We start from the raw sequence: 20,237 nt of genomic DNA on the forward strand, positions 1-20,237 counted from the left end.
AACATGGATATCGTATAAATTGTTTTCTATTTAAATTTTTATTTCAAGTTCTTCACCTCCAAATTACTTTATAGTAAGTTTAAAGTTTTGAAAGTTGTGTGATTGAGTCCATCAGTTGATTGCTATTTTTTGCAAAGTTTATGGAGTTCCTGTTATCCTCCATAGATACTCAGTCACACTCTTGACATTAAATAACTTTGGGGGAATTAAAACATTAAACACAGAACACCTAGTTATCAGTGCTCTATCCTGGTTATCAGTGTTCTGGCCCTCCATTAGACCAGTTATGGAACAGTGGTCCTTTTTTGGGAGCCGACCGCAAAGTCTCAGAAGAATGGTCCCTTTTTGCTTAATCCGTAAAACAAAATACTATCTCACCCGTGACCGGAATGGCGCGCCGGAAGCAGCAAAAACCGTGCAGATCCATTACTATTCATGACGTGCGCCGGCAATCGCGGCACACGCCGCCACCCTGCCTTATCTCGTGAATCTTGTTGATCTTCTTAACGAAATATTTGCTTTCCTGGCTGTCAGTCTGCATCCGAGCGGGTCGCAAAAACAGCCGTGAACCGAAGTAAAGCAAAGAAACAATCAATCACCGAAGCTAGTTGGGGCCAAATCGAATTTCTTTTTAATTTTGTTGCAATCTCGTTTTTTGCGCTCTTGTTTTTTTTGCAGAAGCTGCGAGAACCAGCGTAAAGTTGGCGAAAGGAAGAAATCCCGGTACGCCCCAGCACGATGAAGCCCAAGAAGCAACAGTCGGCGGACAGGAAGCAGCAGCAGCAGCAGTCCCAGAGTGGTGCCGTATCGGCGCCCGGTACGCCAGCGGCAACGACTGCCGCTGGAGACACGGGAACAACGGTAACGGCGCCGGGAAGCGTGGTGGCCACCGCGACGCCCTCCTCGCCGCCGGTGCCTGCAGCACCGTCCACCGCCAAGAAACCGGTGAAACGTCTTCAATCAAAAGCCAAAGAAGCGTCTACTTCCTCGACGGAACCGACGGCCGGCGCCGCGGTGGCCGGTGCCAAATCGTCAGAGAAACTTCCAACCAATCAACCGGCGGCCGGAGCGGTAACGGGAGGTTCCAGCACGCAATCGAATAAATCGAAATCGAGCGGTGGTTCCGTGGCGATTGTGGCGAAAACGTTTCATCCTCCAATGGGCGATCCAGCGCAGCAACCGCTGGTTGGCGATGGATCGGAAGTGGTGACACCATCGAAATCTGCGTCTACCACCGCGACCGGTGGTGGAAAGAAGGCTTCGAAGAGCGCGAAAGCTGTCGATCCGTCCGCCAACTCATCAACACCTGGTGAGTCGAAGAAGAAGACAACCCCGGCGAAGACGGCAGCGAAGAAAGTGGCCACCGCGACGGACAGTGCCAACAAACAGCGGAAACAGTCCGCAGCCAGTCAGTCAGCGGCGACAGCGGCAGCTTCAACGGCGGCGAGTTCTGCGGCCAAAACGGGTAGCCCTCCGGAACTGGCGTCACCGGCTGCTGAACGGTTGCGCGAGAAGGAGAAGAAGATCCAGAAGGAGCTGAAGAACCTCGGCGTGTCGGACAAGACGCTGCACCAGATTGACGCCGCGTTCCTGCTGGCGGACGAGTCTGTCAATCCGTCGATCAGCGAAATGGTGAAGACGAAATCGCGCACCACGGTAGCCCACGCAAAGTACGGGCCGGACTCGCACTCGAGCTCGGGGACAATGGGCGTCTCGGGCAGGAAACCATCGTTGACCACGGAAGACGCGCCGACCGTCGTAGCGCCGCCCGGGGACGGTGACGAAAAGTCCCACAAGGAAGCCAGTGCTTCCGGTGGAAAGGCGAAAAAGTCCGTCACGATCAAGCTGGACGAAGAGAAGCCCCCGCCGGCGAAGGGTAAGGCTCCGAAGGGTGGTGGCCGCAAGGGGGAAGAAAAACCCTCTCCCGCGCCACAGCCAACCGCGGAAGGGGCAGGCAAGGGTAAGGCGGCGGCGACCCCGAGAAGCTCAAAGTCCCAAAAGAAGACTCCGGAGACGAAGCAGTCGCAGCAGCAGCAGAAAAAGGGGGCTGCCAGCGAGAAGGGGGTTGCGGAACAGCGCAAGTCTGCCTCGGGGGACTCGGGGGTCGCCAAGCAGGTCAGCTTCGAGCCGGGACGGGGTAGCTCGGTGGAGCACGAGGATCATGAGGAGAAGAACGCCGAGGTCCAGATTCAGATCGATAGCATCGTGAAAGCGCTCGAGCGGGAAGATAGCGACACCGGTGGCGCTGGTGGGGCCAGGAAGGACGCTGGCGAGCAAGCCGATAAGAGGAACGATTCCGCTTCCGGCGCTGCTCAGGGGAAAGGTGCGGAAGTGAAGGTGTCGACACCGGCAGCTGGAGGCGCCAAGAAACAAGCCGAACCGAAGCCGGCTCGTAAGCCGGCCCTCAAGAAGGACACCGGATCGTCGAAAGCGGCCGGCGAAAAGAAGAAGGGTGGCGGTGAGAAGAAGGAGGTTACGTTTAAGGAGCAACCGCCGACCTCGCCGGCCAAGCGGAAGTACGTGAAGAAACCGAAACCGGCCGGCGAGAAGAAACTTCCTGCGGCGAAGGCGGCGAAACCGAAACCGGCAGCGACCGGTGGCAAATCGAAGGCTTCCGGTGGCGGTGGAGCAGGCAAGGCGGCAACGGCGGCCGCCAAGGCGAAGACGGAATCGAAGGGAACAGCTAAGCCATCAACCGTGGCCGAGCCCACGGTGCAAAACGAAACCAGCCCTAAGCCGGCGGACGGGAATGAAGCGATACCAGTGGAGGAGCCCGCACGAAGCGAGCCTTCGGAAGTGGCCACTACCACGCCCGTGAAAATCTCAACGGAATCTCAAAAATCTCAGGAGCCTCAAGCGGAGGACGGTGTTGGTGGAACATCGTTGGCACCGACCATAGTACAGTCCGCCCAACGGGACCGATCCTCGACGGAGAACGACGACGATTTGCCACTGAAACAGCTTCAGGCGAAGACGCAGTCCATCGGACCGACCAAGCAACCGGAGACGCACCCCGCCACGGTGGAACCGGAGGCAGCTCCGAGTAAACCGAACGGAACTTCCGTTGCCACCGTTGCTGGTGCTGCTGCTGCTGCTGGTCCCATCCTAGCCGGACTGCTGAAAGCGGGCGGTTCCGGTGCTAAAACGGCCAAACGTCCGTACGTCCGGAAGAACCCGAACCCGCCCGGTAAGGGAGCGAAACCCGTGCCCGGTGGGTGTGGACCGCAGGGCGCGAAGGCGGACCAGCGGAAGGCACCGGAGAAGAAGGACGTGTACGACTTTGACGACTCCGAGAGCGAAATCGAGGCCCCGGTCAAGGCGGGAAAGCCGAGTTTCAAGCGCAAATCGTCCGTCGACCTGTGCCAATCGTCGCGCGAGGATATCTCCCAGCTGGCGGACGATCCGGCCAAGCCCAAGGAGCCACCGAGGGTAGAGGATGCCGCAGCGGCCAAGCCCCAGGAGGGGGAAGCTAGTGCCGATGAGCAGCAAATGGCGGACGAAAAGGCATCGAAGCAGCCGACGGCGAAAAAGCAGAAGAAACGGCCCGAAACGCTTTCGTCGTCTTCGGTGGTCCCGAAGCCGAAAAAGGAGCTCCGCAGTGGTTCATCCTGCTCGTCCTCCGGCTCGGAAGCGGAAGATGGCCGCCCTCTGGACAACCTGGCGGTGCCGGAAGCGAAGGTGAAGAAAAAAGCGCCACCGAGAAGGGTGAAACAGGAGTCGCGGGAATCCCGTTCGTCCGACAACGATGACGAAGAAGGCGAACCGGTTGGCGAGGGGGAAGATGAGGATGGTGAGGAGCAGGAGGAGGAGGAGGACGACGAGGAGGACGAGGACGACTCGGACGGGTGTTCGTCCGGCGACACCGTGCGGACCCGGATCGCCAAGAAGCGCCAGTCGGCCAAGAAGCGCAACCTGAAGCTGTACGGATTCTGGTCCGGACCGAAGCGGCACCGGGTAGCGTCGCTGAATGCGATTGCCAAGGTACACTGCCTGTACGAGAACGAGCGGCCCGCGTTCGACGCCAGCCTGATGGTTCGCCAGTCGAGCGGATCGCGGGTCATCCGCACGATCACCAAGGACGGAGAGCGCATCAAGAAGGAGCGCATCTGCGACGACGAGAGCGCCGAAGGGGGCGATGGTGACGGAGGCCGCCTGTCCGGTGGGGACGGGGCCAGCGAAGACCAGGACGTCGGCAAGGGTGGCACCGTGCCGTCCGATCGGAAGGGGGCCGGTGTGAAGCAGGAGCGAAAGTCGGAGCCGTCGGCCACCAACGAGCGGGCGGCCGAACCGAAGGGGGCGAAGGTGAGCGTGAAGGTGGAGCCGGCCAAGAAGGAACCGGTGAGCGACCCGGAAAGCGACTCGTCCGAAGAGGAACCGGTTGTGACGAGGTAAGTTCCGTCCTCTAATGCCATCGTTAATTAACGGCGAACCCACGCCCGACCGACACGCGCTGCTGCGGCCATTTTGGCAATTTTCGGAACCGATTATCGTCGACCCTTTTTTGCGGATTGAAACCGAACCGAAGATGAAGCACAAAATTGATATAGTCCGCTAATTTACCCGTTGATCCGTTTCGGGCCTTAGGCCTTTGAGGTTTGTCGATAGGATTTTGAAGAAGGGTTGCCGAAGGATCGAACAAGCAAACGGCGGAACATAGGAAGACGACCCAGAAGTAGATTCGAAAGAGGTTTGTCCTTTATTTTAATCCAATCACTCAAAATTGACAACGAATGAGTTATGGATGATGCCCGTTTTCGACTTATTCAAGCGATTTACGTGAACTTAGTTTATTACAATAATGGTTAACCGGAGGAACACAAGCTTAGATCGAGGCACATTATCCAAATTATGCTACGGAATGCCACGGAATTATTTTAAACTAGTAATATTTTTAGAGTTTTGAATACAGTTTTCTGTGTGCTATTTCGATGCTTATTTTCACAAACGTGCACGTTGTGGGGAAGTCCACGGCCGCAAAAGATCACCGATGGCTCTAGAGCGGTTTTGATGATTACTCAGAAATGCTCAAGATTTTAACTTTTAAATGGCGTGTAATATTAGATCATTAGAACAGCATTCACGGATGTAGATGGTAACAGAGACTTGTTTTGACATCTGGCAAAGAAGAGTAAACAGATAAGGTTAAAAGGTTAATAGAGAAAGCTTCGAAGTTGTAAAAGTTTAGTAAGTCAGTCTCATTTTATGTTACATTACAAGTAGGAAAGTAGTTTCAGTTATCAGCTGTACACGGATCGTCTACTTATCGTAAACAGGTTGAATTGTTATATAAATTTTCTTTTGGTTCCTCACGTGGTCAATGAATTGTTCTAAATCGGGGCTTTACATTATATCCTCCCCAGAACGTTACGCTGCGTCCCGGGATTGCGCGGAGCCGGGAAACACTGGGACCCGGACGGGTCCAGCATGGAGTCGGACATCGAACAACTACCAGACAGTGACGAAACGTACGCACAGGTAAGTCGCTCGCACACGCATTCTTCCCGAACTTCCGCAAGTTCCACAAAACAGTTCCTTCCAAACAGTTCGTATCCTTTCACTCCGTTGCTGATGGCGATGTTTTTGGAATCTCCTTTTCACAAACAGGGCAAGGACACGGACCCGACGCGCAAGCGGAAGTTAAGGAAGAAGGCCGCAGCCCGCAAGAGCAAGGCGAAGCAGGCGGCGCTGGCCAAACAGGAGAAGGATAAAGACAAGGCGGCCGGCAATGAAAAGCCGGAAAAGGCGCCCCCGAAGCCGCCGGTAAAGAAGATCAAGAAGGAGCTGAAGGCCCTCCTAACGGACAACGAACGGCAGGACGACGGGGCTGCCAGTTCCGAGTCGTCGACGGGCTCGGAGAAGGCGGCCGCCACGGCGGCGGCCAAATCGAAAGATGATGGCGCGAAGAAGCGCAAACGGGAGCCAAAGGTGGAGCGGGCCGCGAACGAAGGGCCCCCCGACTACACGGAGTACATCGGCAAGAAGCGGATGGCGAGCCTCAATGCGACCGCCATGCTGGCGGCCACCTACGAAGTGCAGCGAACCCTCTACCGCAACACCGACTCGAGCGACTCCGAGTGTTCGGCCGCAGAGAAGGCGCCCAAGTCGAAGAAGGCCAAGGAACAGAAGGATCAAAAGGATGCGGCGAAGGCAGCGGCATTGGCAACGGCCGCCGCCGCTGCCGCCGCTTCCGCTGCCGCAGCGGCTGACGCTAGAGAAAAGAAGGAAGCGGCCGCAAAGGAACCACCACCGCCGTCGAACGTGGAGGAAGCCAAGGCAGTGGCAGCTGTGCCCTCGGTGGCACCGCCGCCGTCCCCACCGGACTACAAACAGGTGGACCTATCGCTGGGCGGTTGCTGCGATCCGTCGGTATTGGCGTCGTCGTCGATGCAGCCCTCAACGTCGTCGTCGTCGTCCGCCGCAGCGCAGTACCAACAGCAGCAGCAGCAGGAAGTGCTGGCCAAGAAGAAGAAAGTAGTCATCAAGACGGAGCCGATGCGCGATCGCAAGGACGATCCGATGGAGGTGAAGCGTGAAATCGAGGAGGTAAGAACGGACGTGGCAAAAACCCGCCATCGAATGATAAGATCGCGCGTCGTTCGCCTGGAGCACCGGCGACCGGACGATTAAACGTTCTCGCGTCTTCTTCGCGAAGTCCTAGCTTCCCGTGGCTTTAGTTTTCAATTCCGTCGCTTATCTGCTTCCTCTTCATCGCTCACCTGTCCCTCTCTTTCTTTATCTCTCTCTCTCTGTTATAGCCGCGCCCGGTGTCGAGCAATTTGGTTATCGCGCAGGACACGGAAGTCACGATTACCGGCGTGTACGTTAATTCCACGCTCGGCACCAACCAGGAAGCGTACTGCAAGATGCAGTACCGCGTGCAGCAGAGTGTCACCGAGGAGCGGCTGGTGCGTCCGGGCGATGGGGCCCCGCCCAAGTCCTACACTCCACTGTCGGCCCTCTCCAGTATGCGCCCACCGAACGATCAAAGTAAGTTCCGAGAGGAGATTTTCTTAATTTAAATCCTGTTTTTCTGGAACACCGTCGTTCCGCGGGAAGGCTAATGAATGACGTACGTTGGTCGCCTCATGGGTGCGTGCTGCTGTCCGGATGATCTGGACCGCTGCATTAAATGTAACCTTTTACCATATCTTTGTGGGAAGAATTGAGTTGAGTTTTTCAAGGTCATCGTCACAAAAAATGCTCGAAATGCAGAGACTTCCCCACACGAACTCAAGTCCCAAATGGTGTTAGGTTGTGGAAATGCGAAACAAGAAGAAAGCTGTGGTTTGCAAGTAGCAACATCGAGAAACTATTCGGAAGCTGGCCAAGAAGCGATTCACTAGCCACTCTGGATCCCTGGCCTGGCCTTTCCCTGGATCAACCTATTAGTAAGATTGATGCAGTTACATGATTTTAAGAAACTCGATCAAAGGTTTAAATAATGTTTGGTCCTCAAATAATGTTACTTTCGATAATCATCCAGCCTAATATGATAAATCAGCTAAAGCACTATCCACTGTAAGTTGACTGCCGACATGTTGTCGGGGTCTTGTAATGGTTCCATGTTTGATCGGTTATCTCAGAGTCAGACGCAGCTTTGCATTTGATTAAGGGTTTGCAATTCTAACCAGCGGTCACTTGAAGACGATCGATACGTAATTTTTTTCGTATTCGTATTCTATTCGTATTTTATTTTTCGATCTTTTTTCGTAATAGTTTAGTTCCGGCAAGCATCATCCGGCCAACCACCAAAAGAAAGCTGTTTTGCACAACGTTTGTATTTACACATGTCTAGAGGTCAATATTGAACCAGTTTATTAAATTGTTTCTTAGTGCTGACTTTTGTAAAATTACAACAATTACTCAACTACAGCAACCACGTGCTTTCCTTAGTTCCGATAGCCCTTGTGCAGGATAAAGACGAAGTCACTACTCTAATGTAGCCCGTACTAGAGACCTCAAGTGCATAATAAAAATTCTTAAAGAAAGATAAACAACGAGCAAGCTGCAGCCATTCGCTGCACGTTCGAAGACGTGCGTCGTTGTGCCGTGTGCCGGTACCGGGGTCCAACCCCCATGTGTGTGTGTGTGTGCGTGTGTTCGCTGTTTAGCGGCCACAAACATTTACTCTAATGTCCTCGACACTGCTTAGCGCTGCCGCCCATGGGCGGCCCACGGCAGGACTCGGTGGAGCTCCGAATAATTAATGGCCACAAAACCCGAACCATCGCACCGTGCGACACACAGCAGCGGGCGCCCGGCCCGTCGTCCCGGAATGCGGAACGGAGTATGATTGGTGCCGATGAAATATTAACCCGCTGCTTGTTTTGTGGTGTCCTCATGCACGGCCTACCCCAGGGGGCCCCCCGTGTGCGCCGCGAGCAAAAAACCCCTGTATGCCGGGGAATAATTTGCAGTGTCACAGGCATGTAATTGGATTGGAGACGAGTGAGTGAACATTTCTTTTTCGGAAATTACCAGTTGTCGCCGGCGTCGTCGCCGTCGGCAGGGAGGACTAACGTGGCAGCTTTCGAGATCGAATGAAGTTGTTAAGTGCCGCCCAGAGTGGCGCCCTAATAACAGTTATGAAGCGTTGGTAGCGCCGCGTTCGGTTGCGAGCAAGTTTAAAGTTTCGCAAATCAAGAGCAACGTAGCGGCTACCGTCGAGTACCACTCCGGTGACGTCTACCGTAGGGAGTCATCTAACGAACCGATATCCTCTCATAAGCATAGTTCTTGAACTATCACATATAGGATCCTTAAACATCGTTCCTGAATAGTTAACAAAATATGGAAAGTTTTGCATCTTGAAGTGTGCAATTGAGTAGTACTTTCGAAAACTCTGGCTCGCTCGAAGGTGTGAACGCTATCGCTAACACCGTGCTCGGGACTGACGATGTGCCCCGTTATTGATTTTGGAGCCGGAATCGATCGATCATGGCGACGGCGACGCTCCACATATGATGAAGCATTGCCTGGAGGGCGCGTTCGCTCGCACGAGAAGCGTTCGAATTGAATCTTTGCGACTCGATGTCACCTTCTCGCTGGCTTCGGCCGGGATTGATATATCAGATGCATCCGGGCAATGTGTTGCATGTGGTGACTGCAACCGGTTGCAGTCACCAGGCCCACGCTCAGGCACCAGGACAGACTAGGCGAACGAATCCGTAGGTTGAGGACCATTTTCAGTTGGGTTTGGTGAGCCTTCCGCCCCGATACGATGACGTTCGTTGTGCAGAAACACAGGTTCCGGTTACGCCGATTCGGGACCCACCCGTGTACACAGCACACGTACAACCGGGGGGGCTGGGAGTGCACACGTACACAAAAATCGCGCCCTGGCCGACGGTGAGACCGTTCGATGTGCAAACATTCAACTAGCGCGCTAGATTCCTGAAGCCAGAAGGTGGCCTGCCCGGGAGTGTTCGTCCTTGTGCGACCCCGGACCGGTTTGCCTCCCAGGACTCTTTGCCAGCCACACACATACGGTGGTGGGGTTGTGATATAAAATTAATTAAAATAAAATGTGTTTCTGCTCAGCACTAGTAATCACAGCTTCTCTTGCGTTAGTTGATCGCGGCTGGCTACTTGGTGGGAATTTGGGTACAGTTGATTAGGAAACCCACATTTCACGTGAAGTACCGAAGTAGCATGAGTTACTGTATCTGTACTACTTACGCTAATACTTACTACAGTAATAAAAGTGTATGTTATCTCGACGACGACACCAGAGGTCCCTCTAAAACCTTCCGAAACCCGACGACGGTCGGGTTTAAATGGAGTGACGAGTAATCAATTAAAATTTCGGTTTTTATTTATTGCCGCCCAAACAGGTCTATCAACGCCGCCGCTGTTCGTGCCGCCGGCTCAGTGCGACTCCCCGTTGCTCGGCCCACCGCGCCCTTCCTTCTACCCACCGCCAACGTCATCCTCCGGAAGCTCGAGCGCCTTCTGTGCTCCGTTGCCGCACGATAGTCCAGGTACGTACCGCGCCACACGGCGAGCAAAGGGAGTGTGAAAAAAGGTGCATTATGCTGCATGTTTATGCTGCTGTCGGGCGATGCGATCTGAGCCGCCTTTGGTGCCGTTCTCCCGGGCGCATCGTTTGTTGCATCCGTCGGAGCCATGTCGGATTTCGACCAATTCGGAGGGACGGTCATCCGTCGTCCCATGCTGGGGGTGTGAACGGATTATCTCCGGTCGTGGTGTGATGGTGTGGTGTGTTTTGATGGCTAATGCTTCTGTTAGTTCCCTGTTCCAGCCCCCGGCGGCTTGTGGTTCACAATCGGAGTGTGCATGATCTACGCGCCTTGTGTGAATGATTTCAAAATCACGCTGCAATGTTTGGGTTTCCCGATTCCCAATCCCTATTCTCGGGTCCGTCGTGGGGCACTACGCATCCAATATATCATCCCAGTGTGGCGCCCAACGAGTGCGTCCCATTACCAGTCTGGCCGGCCATCGATTGCTAATGATTTCGGGGGCTTCGTTTTGGCCCAAAAAACCTAATGACTTTCCCATCGAAACCACCGAGGGCGTTCCGGTCCCTGCGCTGATAAATAGTGCACCAATATATTTGAGCTCCGTTGCCGAACTTCTAACGCACGTAGAGTCTACGGCCTTTGACGTGGTACTAGCAATTTGGCAGGTGAAATGTAATATTTTACCAAAGTCTTGTCTACCGGACCGTCTCGAATCCGATTGGGGATATCGCTGGCCAATCAACAGGATTCTCGTTTCACGACCCGCGGACTTCACGCGGACCATTTTCGGACCGGACCGAGCGAGCGAGCGCACCGAATGAATTGTATTTCATCCATTATCGTTAATTATAATGCTGAATATTTTCCTTGCAATGTTGTCCTGTCGGTCGCTGGTTAGTGGTCCCTGGCCCTGGCGTCAAGGTTGTACGATCCGTTCCATTTATCGCACCGCCTCGTGCAGGTCTCCGGGGCTGAGGTAACGGATCATTTCCCGTGGACCAAACCGTTCCGAGGAGAGGGCCGTACACTTGGAAAACCATCATATTCTGGGAGCAATTAAATATAATGGATAGTACAAACGTTGTGCAGTTTATTATGCCACAAACCATCGGGGCCCACACCGGGCGTTCCTGCCATGTTTGTGACGCACGCGTCGGTTTATGTGATGCTGTTGCTGCGGCTGCGGCTGCGAGGCAGGAGAGTTGTTTGTTCTTTTTTGGCGAGGAAATGAAAATGTTTTCCCAGCCGTTACCTTTCTGTTGTGACGCTGGTGCGTGGGTCGGTTGGTCGGTGTTGTGCGATTTTTCCTTCACCGAACGACGTCCTGAAACCGTGTTTGATAGGTTGACGCATTGAAATGAAATTGGTTGGCAGGTTCTTAATTGATGTGCATAAGCGTTACGGTTTTTTGGGGTTCATAAACGGAAGAAATCATTTCGTTTCATACCGGAACTTTACAGTTGAAAGGAGCTTACTTATGATTCCTCAACAGTCGTGAGAGCTTAGGAATGAGAAATGTTTTTAAAAGTATACTGTATCAATATTAATCGAAACTACTTTCAACTGGAAAACTTTTACTTCTTTTATGTTGATAAAAAAGATTATGTTTTCTTCATTTTTCAGCTTTCTAGCTTCATAATGAGCGTTATCGTGAAACTGTTTCATTAAAACATGTATATTTATTATTCTTCGATAATTCTTCGACTGCGCAATGACTTGCATGGCTGTAGGTTTAAAAGTCATTTTAGTTGGTAAAACGTCCGTCCTTTTGTATCTATTCATTTGTTTATCATAAAACATTTCAGAATTGCTCAAAATAGTGTCACTAATTATATTGTAATGTTGCACAAAGCTATTACTTTTATTCGATCTGTTTTCGAACGTTTTATTGCAACGCGGACTTCCTTTAAGTTGTTTGTATCAAAATTCCCAATGGTTATGGCTATGGTTATCGCTACTTTTACAATTCCAGTAGCTCCAATTGGTAACGGATCCGCAACCGTAAGGCCCAATCCAATGGGCTGAATTATGTTCCAATTTAAATAAACAGTTATGTGTGTATTCGAAAAAAGTATGCTACCATTTTACGATTTGCATAAAAAGACGATGGCGAGCTCAGCACCGCCGCTGGCGCCGGTCAAGTGGCCCCATTGAGAACACCTCGCTTCGCCGGACGGACCGGCGGAAGCAATCGAAACCAATGAAATTAAAATAGTGGTTATCCATCCGGCGCTGGCTTCCGGGAATCCCGTGCCCTGCTCGTGTCGCCATTGTTCCGGTTTCCAACAAAAGCGCGCGGGACAAAAAGGGACGAAACAAGAAGGGTACGAAAAGCGGCTCAAAGAAAACAACCGGCCACCGGGCCCTCGATTTGGTGTCGAGGGGTGGATCGACCGGGCAGGGTGGGGTGGGCGTCCGGTCATCCGGGATCGGTGTCACAATATGCTGCTTCGATGCAGCCATCGGAAGGCGGCTCGCTCGGCCAGCTGACCAGCATAAATTCCACACCGCCGCCCGTGCAGCGTGCTCCAAGTGTGGACTCCACGGGCCATCGTCCCTGCCACTGGACCGGATGTCGGATGACCGAGTTGCTTCCGGCTGCACGCGTCCCACACCCGCAACACATTTAATTCATTGGCTGTGTGTGTGTGTGGGTGTGGGTCGGCATGATAACAAACAAACCATTTATGTGCATAAACCACCCAAGGCTTAAGCGCGCCGCCGCGAGCCGCCGCGAGCCACGGCAAACTTTTTATCCTTCGGAGCCCTTTTTTGTGTCTGTGAGCCCGGAGTTCGAGTGGAGCACGAGAAAAAGGTCCTTTCGGTGGAGTCCTTTAATCTGTCGGCCGCGCGGTCAGCGCAGGATAACTCACTTTCGCTTTAGGCACCGGCGATGGGGCTGATGATGATGCCTTTCGAACCCAGCAAGCGGCCTTCGGTTATGCGGCGCTGAATGAGCTTTTTCTCGTCTCCTGCGCTGCACCCGTTCGGGACGATGGTTTTTCCCCGGTGGACGGAAAGAAAAGATGGACCCTTGGAAAACCCGATGATAAAATGTCACTTGACGACGGCGGGCATTTCTCTTTCGCTCTGCCGTTGGGCAGCAAGCGAGCAACGAAACAAACCCGGACCGAACCGGATGTGCACAATAAATTGGTTTGTTGTGGCCGGCCGGCCGGCCGCCACCCGTCGGATGGCGCGTGGCAAGAGTTTACGTTCGGTTGGGGAAGAAAAATGAGCCCCCGACGGTCTTGGCCAAGAAAAGGACGGTTCCCAAACAATAGGTCCGCTATCCGGCGGCCCAGTTCCGGGACTGGTGACCGTTGGCTCGCGACAGGACAAAACGGATCGTCCGTGGAAAGCTCCTTCGCGGGTGGAAACCGATCGTGGTGAATGGGACGGAAAGAAAATACCCCCGGAACCGAGCACTAGACTTGGTCCGTTTTCATCCTTTCCGGTGGCACCGTGGGCCGTGTACCGACCATGGTTCCCCAGTTCCGCGTATCGGGAACGATGGAAAATCGAGCACAAAGCACGCACGCATCGGATGTCCTTGTTTTTCCGCCAGAAAGCGGAGAGCGAACCGTAAGGACGTTTGTTTCGTAGCGCCGCGTTCCGGAACGGCAACCGGACCGGAAACGATATTAGTCACGGTAATGATTTAAACGTCGATATTTTGTGCGCCTTCCGAGTTTTTCCCGGGGCCAGCGATTTTCCTTCGGTCGCTATTGGCTTTTCGCCTACCGTAAAGCGATTAGAAATGGGTCGAAGCGCAAGGCATAACGAGCGAACAAACCGGCGCGCAATAATGATGGCCTCAAAACGGTGACGCGTTCGTTGATGCGACATGGAAACATCTTTTGAGGGTCCCGTTTCGGACCCCAGCCAAATTAGCGTGTAATGTGAAATGTTAATTGGAAGCTCTTTTAGTCAGCTCCGTCGTTTGTCGTTTGATTCGCTCGTCTTTATTTGTTTTTTCTCTCGAAATCACCGTACAAAAGATTAATTGCTGAGTACAAAAGGTCCTTCCATCAAAGTGTTTCTTTTTTTTTTTTGTACATAAAACTCAATGGTCGCCCCGTAACGCGATATTGAGAAGTGAAAATGACGTTCAATTAACAGTGAAAAGCCCGCGCAATTGCCGCTGTGCGGCACCCGTTCATTATCGGTATTTAATTATTTGTCCGTCCTTTAATCCTCGCGCGGGCGCCCGTTAATCCCCGCCGGCTGGACGATATCCTTTTCGTTGTGCTGGCTGTTTGGTCCCAATGGGTTGGAAAACTGTAATCCGTCATCGAGGCCGGGCTTCCGTCCAAAGGACAAGAGACGGGGCCTCCTGGATGATGAAACGATGTTGATATTTCAATTTGCGCGTTACGACGATACGCATCGCGCCACGTTCGAGCGTGAAAAAATGGCCCGCATCATTCGGCCCATCGATCAATCGGCCCCAGCAAAGCGGACTGTGGAGCGAGTTGGTTTTGAAACGGATTGCACCTTCACCATCATCAGCAGCAGCGGTAGTGCGACATTGAAAGTCGAAATTCGATTGACAGCGAGCGAGTTGACTTTTGACACTTTGTTTACACACGCACGCAGTGTGGCGCTTCCGAATTTGCCTGCTGCCGAACCGTTTGATGGCCGACAGAGGCGATCTGGCCGATGATCGCGCCGAAGTAGCCGCCTGTCAGTGCTGGCGATACGATCCGAGCGGCCGCAGCATGGAAACTGCAACGAATTTCATGGCTGCGGTGTGTGTGGACAGCAGCATAGCTCAAACGCGTCATCCGTTGCCAAAGAGTCCACAAAAACTTTCCGACTCGGTTGTTTCCTCTGCGGGGCTTTGATTTCATCATCGAAGACTTGACCGGGGTTTTTCTCATCGACGAAGCACTGGTACGGCCCATCGGTTGTTCCCGTTTTTTTTTTGGACCTTTTTCTAATCTACAAAAAGTGAATTTAATTAAAACTACACAAACCGACTACTGCCGTTTTCGAAAGCTTCTCAATCGTCTGAATTGATGGTTGCATTTTGAACTTTAGTCATTCAAAAACTTAACCATTCAGTTTATTATGGAAATACTTTCTGTTTTCGCCTAAAATTGTAAACTGATTAAAGGTCGTTAATTAATTTCCAAAGAAAATTCTAAAAGATTTGTCAGTAAAGTTGTAAAAGATTGGTCGAAACAGCAAGCTGACGAAGCTACGCAAAAGTAATCATAATCAGTAATCATGATTATGATTACTTTTATGTACTGTGTGTTAGCTTTCGTCAAACTAGATGAATGCATGGCAAACAAATATTTACGCATTTGGCAACATTTGCATATCCTGTTGCCTATTTTTTGGCAGGTGTAGCTACTCGATTTCGCAATAGTTTCTATTTATGAAATGTTCACCCGTTTTTTTATTATTCTTTCCATAAAAGCACGTTCATTTGCATTTACCTAATCGCAAGACCCAATTAAATTAGAGTGTTTAAATGGTTCATAAACGTAGAACTAATAACCGACGGCTTTGTACGTTGCCTCGGCACACCTTGGGTCGTGTTGCGTGTTGCGGTTAATGTTTCCCACCACGGTGACGAAAAGAGTAATGCTACAATTCACCGGCGGGACCGGCACGTGCGTGGTTCCGGAGTTTGACGCGATCGCTATCGTTGGGTGGATAAATAAATGTGCTTTGCATGAAAGGCATAATTTAGCAAAAGTCACGGGACCCGGAGCACAGCGCTCTCGCTCTCCCTTACTCTCTTTCTGTTGGCTACCGGATCGAACCGCGGTGATTAGATCGGAGTTGTTGTAAATTTTACTGCCTCCATTACGGCAGTTCCCGGATTTTGCACCTTATTTAAGTTTCCTCTTTCACCATCGGCGTTGTTGCCATAAAGTTTGATGTCGATTGTTTCACCGCCAACCCGTTCGGTGCGTGAGATAGTTTGGCCACATGGGCGTTTTTTTTTTAGTGTGTGCTGAGCGAGAGAACGATTTGCCCAACTTTTGATCGCTTATCACCGGTTGGGAACGTTTTGGCGGTAGACCCATAAAGTGTGCTATAAACCTAAACCACGCGTTGGGTTTTTGTGAGCTGCATTTGATAAATGCCATGGCGAAAGGCGTCTGGGAAGACAATTTTGTTGAAGGTTGAACGCCAATTGTTTGTCACTTTTATCGTAAATGAATTCGCTTTTAAATACTCCAAGAATCACGGTTAGCGTATTGCCAGCAGAGACATCCTTCGCCGTTCCATCGGATCAAGAAATGCTTGTCCGCTCGGTAATCGGGGGAACGTCAGCATATTTAATCATCTTACCCGGTTAAGAGCAAAACATTCACTGCGCTGAAGATGCTTTCGCCGAACCGCCCGCAATCTGGTAAGCGCAAGATTCGCCGTACTTTGGCGGCGTGATTTAATCGAAGCCAACAGAGAGCGCCCGCCGGTCTAAGACGATAATCTTGTTCCGAGCGCACGGTGTGGGTTATGCCGTTTTCTCCGAACTCTGTCGGCACTGAGTAATCGTGCGTCTGCCGTGCCGGGTTTCGAAGAACTTTTGAACATGCTCGGTCTATGAATCCGTGCAAATTCTTCATTGCTTTTCTCCGACGATGTTGAGATTTGCTCTCAAATGCTTCTGGTTTCGGTTGCGATGTTTCGATGTTCGGTTTGATGCACCGAAAAATTGACATAAAGGAAACATTGAGGAAAAAACATAGAAACGTCTCTCCAAAATGGTACCTTATAATTTACTGTTAAGGCACAAATGGAAACAATAAGGTTTGAGGTGGTGATGGGAAGAATTATGGTACGATGAACGCCTGTAAATAAAAGCAAACGAAACATAAGATCCTCAAGTAGAAACTCCAGAAAACATTAAAATTAAAGAACTAAGCAGCGAGTGAAATCGGAGAAGCGTGAACAAGGAGCAACTTAGGCACATACTGATGAACATAAACAACATTGTTGTAATGCCGACGCGACGTTACACAGCCCATCACCACCACCCAGGAGTGGCTACCGGAGATTACGTTCGGTAACTTATCTTCCCGCCCCCGTTCGTCTGAGGCACGGGCCGAAAGTTTCTCGAGTGGGCCACACGAAAGCACTCCTCCCCGGGGCGGGGGCTGGCGGTCTGGCGGACAGCAAGGTGAAGTTTTCCACTTTGCCACTTTCCCGGAAAAACCGGCGCTTTTCGGGTGGAAATTTTTGGAGAATGATAAATGATGTTGCTGCGTTGCGTGCGTGCGTGCGCCGTGCCATCCTCTCGTCGTCGTCCGGAAGCGGGATTAGCCGACCAGCGCGTTTGAGGAGGGACCCAAGGAAAAGCGTAACGTACCGGAAGTGACGTTTCACGCTTGCGGCCATAATGCTGTGTGTTAGCGATTGTGGGGTGAAGTTTTGTTAACGGGAAGAGTATTTTTCAGGCCACACTAGTCCCCGGGGCGGAGACCGAAAATCGATAGCGGATGTCGCCCGCCGATGGACTTGAGATGGATACCTGCATAAGATGAAATATTCGAGCGCTACGAATTCAAACCATAATCCAGACCCCCTCCCTGAGTGTGAAGTATAATAAGGCTGGGCAGTAAGGAGGACCGTTTGTGCATACTATCCCAACACTTGCGGCCCCATTTTATCACCGCGGACTTCGACACGGACCCACTGCGCCAGTTCAATATCTTCCGCTGATGACATTCAACTCTACGGCGCTTCAATCATCCTCCCACCGTTCGAACATTCTTCAAATGAAACTTTCACCAGGTCCTGCCCTTGTGCCGGAGTGCTTGCCATCACCCCCAGAGTCCCAGATCGTTCCACATTACTTTGCCTTCCATCGAGACCCGAACCGCGTTTGGTGGTGCTGGTCACCCGCCTTTTCCTTCTCGGACTTCGCTTTGTAATGAGTTTTGTCCGTCGACGTCGTCACGAATGTGAAAGCTGCCATCAGTCGCAGACCGCTCGTCAGCCGCCCGCTCCCAGCCTGCTCCCAGCCCCCGAGGGGATTGGTCATGGTGCTCCGCCAGGCTAACGTTACAGCGACCCAGCGACGGCGGTGGTACTCCCACGGCTGGGTGCTTCGCAAACGTCATCAATCGGTCGTAACTGTCACTGTCACTGAAACCCGACCAGCATTCACCGCCGCTTTCCCCCCTTGGACGTCGTTGCCTGCGCCATCTGGCGCGGCCAGCCAACAGTCAGGCATTTACGCGAATTGAAATATCAAAGGCCAATCGAATAAACTGTGAACTCCCTCCCCGTCACGGAGAGAAAGGGTGTGTAGCTGCACCCGTCGCTGGACTCCCTGGCAGGGCAAGGTATACGCCACGCCACGATGAAAGCACTGCTCCAGAGAGTGTGTGTGAGAGAGAGGAGTCCATCATGTGGATTCGTTGTCATTGCACCGCCGTCGTGGAGAGGAAGGAAAATAGGGTTTACATGTGGTGCTGGCCCTGGCGCTGGTTCCAGGGAAATACCGCAACTCGGTGCCCGCTGCCTGGCTAGAGGTGGCTGCCACCCGTTCGGGAGTTGGGAGCCGAAAAAATGCGGTGCGATGCAAGAAGCGGCGATGAGTTACGACGGCGATGCCGTGAGCGCGCCGTTCGCCTTTTTGTCGGCAAACTTCACCGGGGTTAAGTATCTTCCCCGCGGTGCTAAAGTTGGTTTTTCCTGCCCGCGTGTCCCGCACATGCAGACCCCGCCAGTGTGTCGTGTCGGGAGCACTCTGTGTGTAGCCATAAAGCAGAATTTCTCTTTCTCTAGGTGCCCCGATGCACTGCACCGGGCGGCAGTCATTGAGGGTGAGATGTTTTCAGTGCGTTCGGTTCCGTTCGGAGCCGAAACTATGCAAATCAGTTGGGGCTGGTGGGGCTGCAGTTTAAAGTGTCATGGCACGAGCGCATGGCCACGTTCGAAGCACCCTGCGGAACGGTGTGGCAGCGATTAGCTTCATTTTTATGTTCATTAGGTTTCATACTATCGCTCGCTTCGGTTTGCTTCTGGCAGGACTTTCTTTGGTTATTCACCTCTCGTTTTCATTTTCATTTACTTTTAAATTTGGCTTAATCGTTGCATTTTTCGCCATCCAATTTGCTCAATGATGTCAATTTAAAAAATGGTTTTTTATTCCCTTATCTTTATTCAACTCTTGTGGAGACCTTTGCTGCATATTTCCATAGTTTTTTTTTGTCTATTCTCATATTTATGTCGCCTTTTACTTATTGGTTGGCTGTTCTAATGAAAACTAATTGTTAAACTAACATTTTTCACATCTATCGTTAAAAATAAATTATAAATAATAAACAATTTCTCAACTGTTATCGCTATTTTGAACTAATTTTCATTTGATTTGAATCTCCCATTTGATTTGAATCCCATGGTTGTGTTGCAATCTGTTGGTTTCTATTAACTATCATTGCTACTTTTTTCTGTGACGTATTTCGGTTCCATTGTTCTGTCTGCCGACATGCCACTGGTTGTCGATCCGACCGACGTGGATCGTGCATCCGGCTTAACAGCGTGCAAATTGTGCAATGATTGTCAATTAATCGAGAGCATATTAACGGCCGTCATCCATAAATTCATTGACTGTACCCCGATGCGCCTCAAATCCCTCGCTTGCTTCGGCACGTCCCCTCGTGTCACGGTAACCGCAACAGCAACAGCAACAATGTGCTGCGGTTGCCTGAAACACACATAAACACAAAACAACGATGACAGTGACTGCGCTTCACTTCACGCGGCATGGGACGACAATTTTTCCCCGAATGCTGTCGAACCGTGGTTCGGTAAAGGCGGTAAAGGTCCCTCTGAGCATGCCGCCTCCCGCCCGTGACATTCCGGGGATGGTGTGAGTGCGGGGAAGGTCAACAAAAATCCGCAAAATGACGCCGCGAGTCGAAACACACGTCACCTCGGCTCGCACAAATGCCGTAAATATTGATACATTATTCAACAATGAATGGCATATTTATATGGGTGCAATCGATGGCATTAAAAACATGATTCCGATCGGCCCCATGCTGCCGATGGTGCTGCAGCTCCGTGTGGTGCTGGATGCGCTGTGTGTGAAACAAATTAAAATAAAGCCAACCGGAATATCGCCACGAAGCGCGGTGTGCACGCCACACTCACATATGGAGCCAGCCTCCCTCTTGCTTTTGGGGTCACGTTTTTGGCCAGACTTTCGGTCCGTTTTGCGGCTGTTTTATTCGTTTTATACGATACTAATGGGTTGTTTTTATCGCATGGCGGCCGTCC

At 51.7% G+C, this 20,237-nt stretch overlaps 1 protein-coding gene across 1 annotated transcript in view; it reads left to right on the forward strand.

Annotated features, from left to right (window-relative positions):
* The first annotated feature begins 738 nt into the window (after positions 1–738).
* The window catches only part of LOC128270180 (treacle protein-like), a 121,473-nt gene continuing 101,974 nt past the window's right edge, over positions 739–20,237 (forward strand). The window contains exons 1-5 of the mRNA XM_053007586.1: positions 739–4,388; positions 5,361–5,475; positions 5,605–6,543; positions 6,756–6,987; positions 9,834–9,980. Coding sequence (XP_052863546.1) covers positions 739–4,388; positions 5,361–5,475; positions 5,605–6,543; positions 6,756–6,987; positions 9,834–9,980 — 5,083 coding nt within the window. The remainder of the gene's footprint in view (positions 4,389–5,360; positions 5,476–5,604; positions 6,544–6,755; positions 6,988–9,833; positions 9,981–20,237) is intronic.

The sequence above is a fragment of the Anopheles cruzii genome, chromosome 3 (assembly GCF_943734635.1).
Source record: "Anopheles cruzii chromosome 3, idAnoCruzAS_RS32_06, whole genome shotgun sequence".
NCBI lineage: Eukaryota > Metazoa > Arthropoda > Insecta > Diptera > Culicidae > Anopheles > Anopheles cruzii.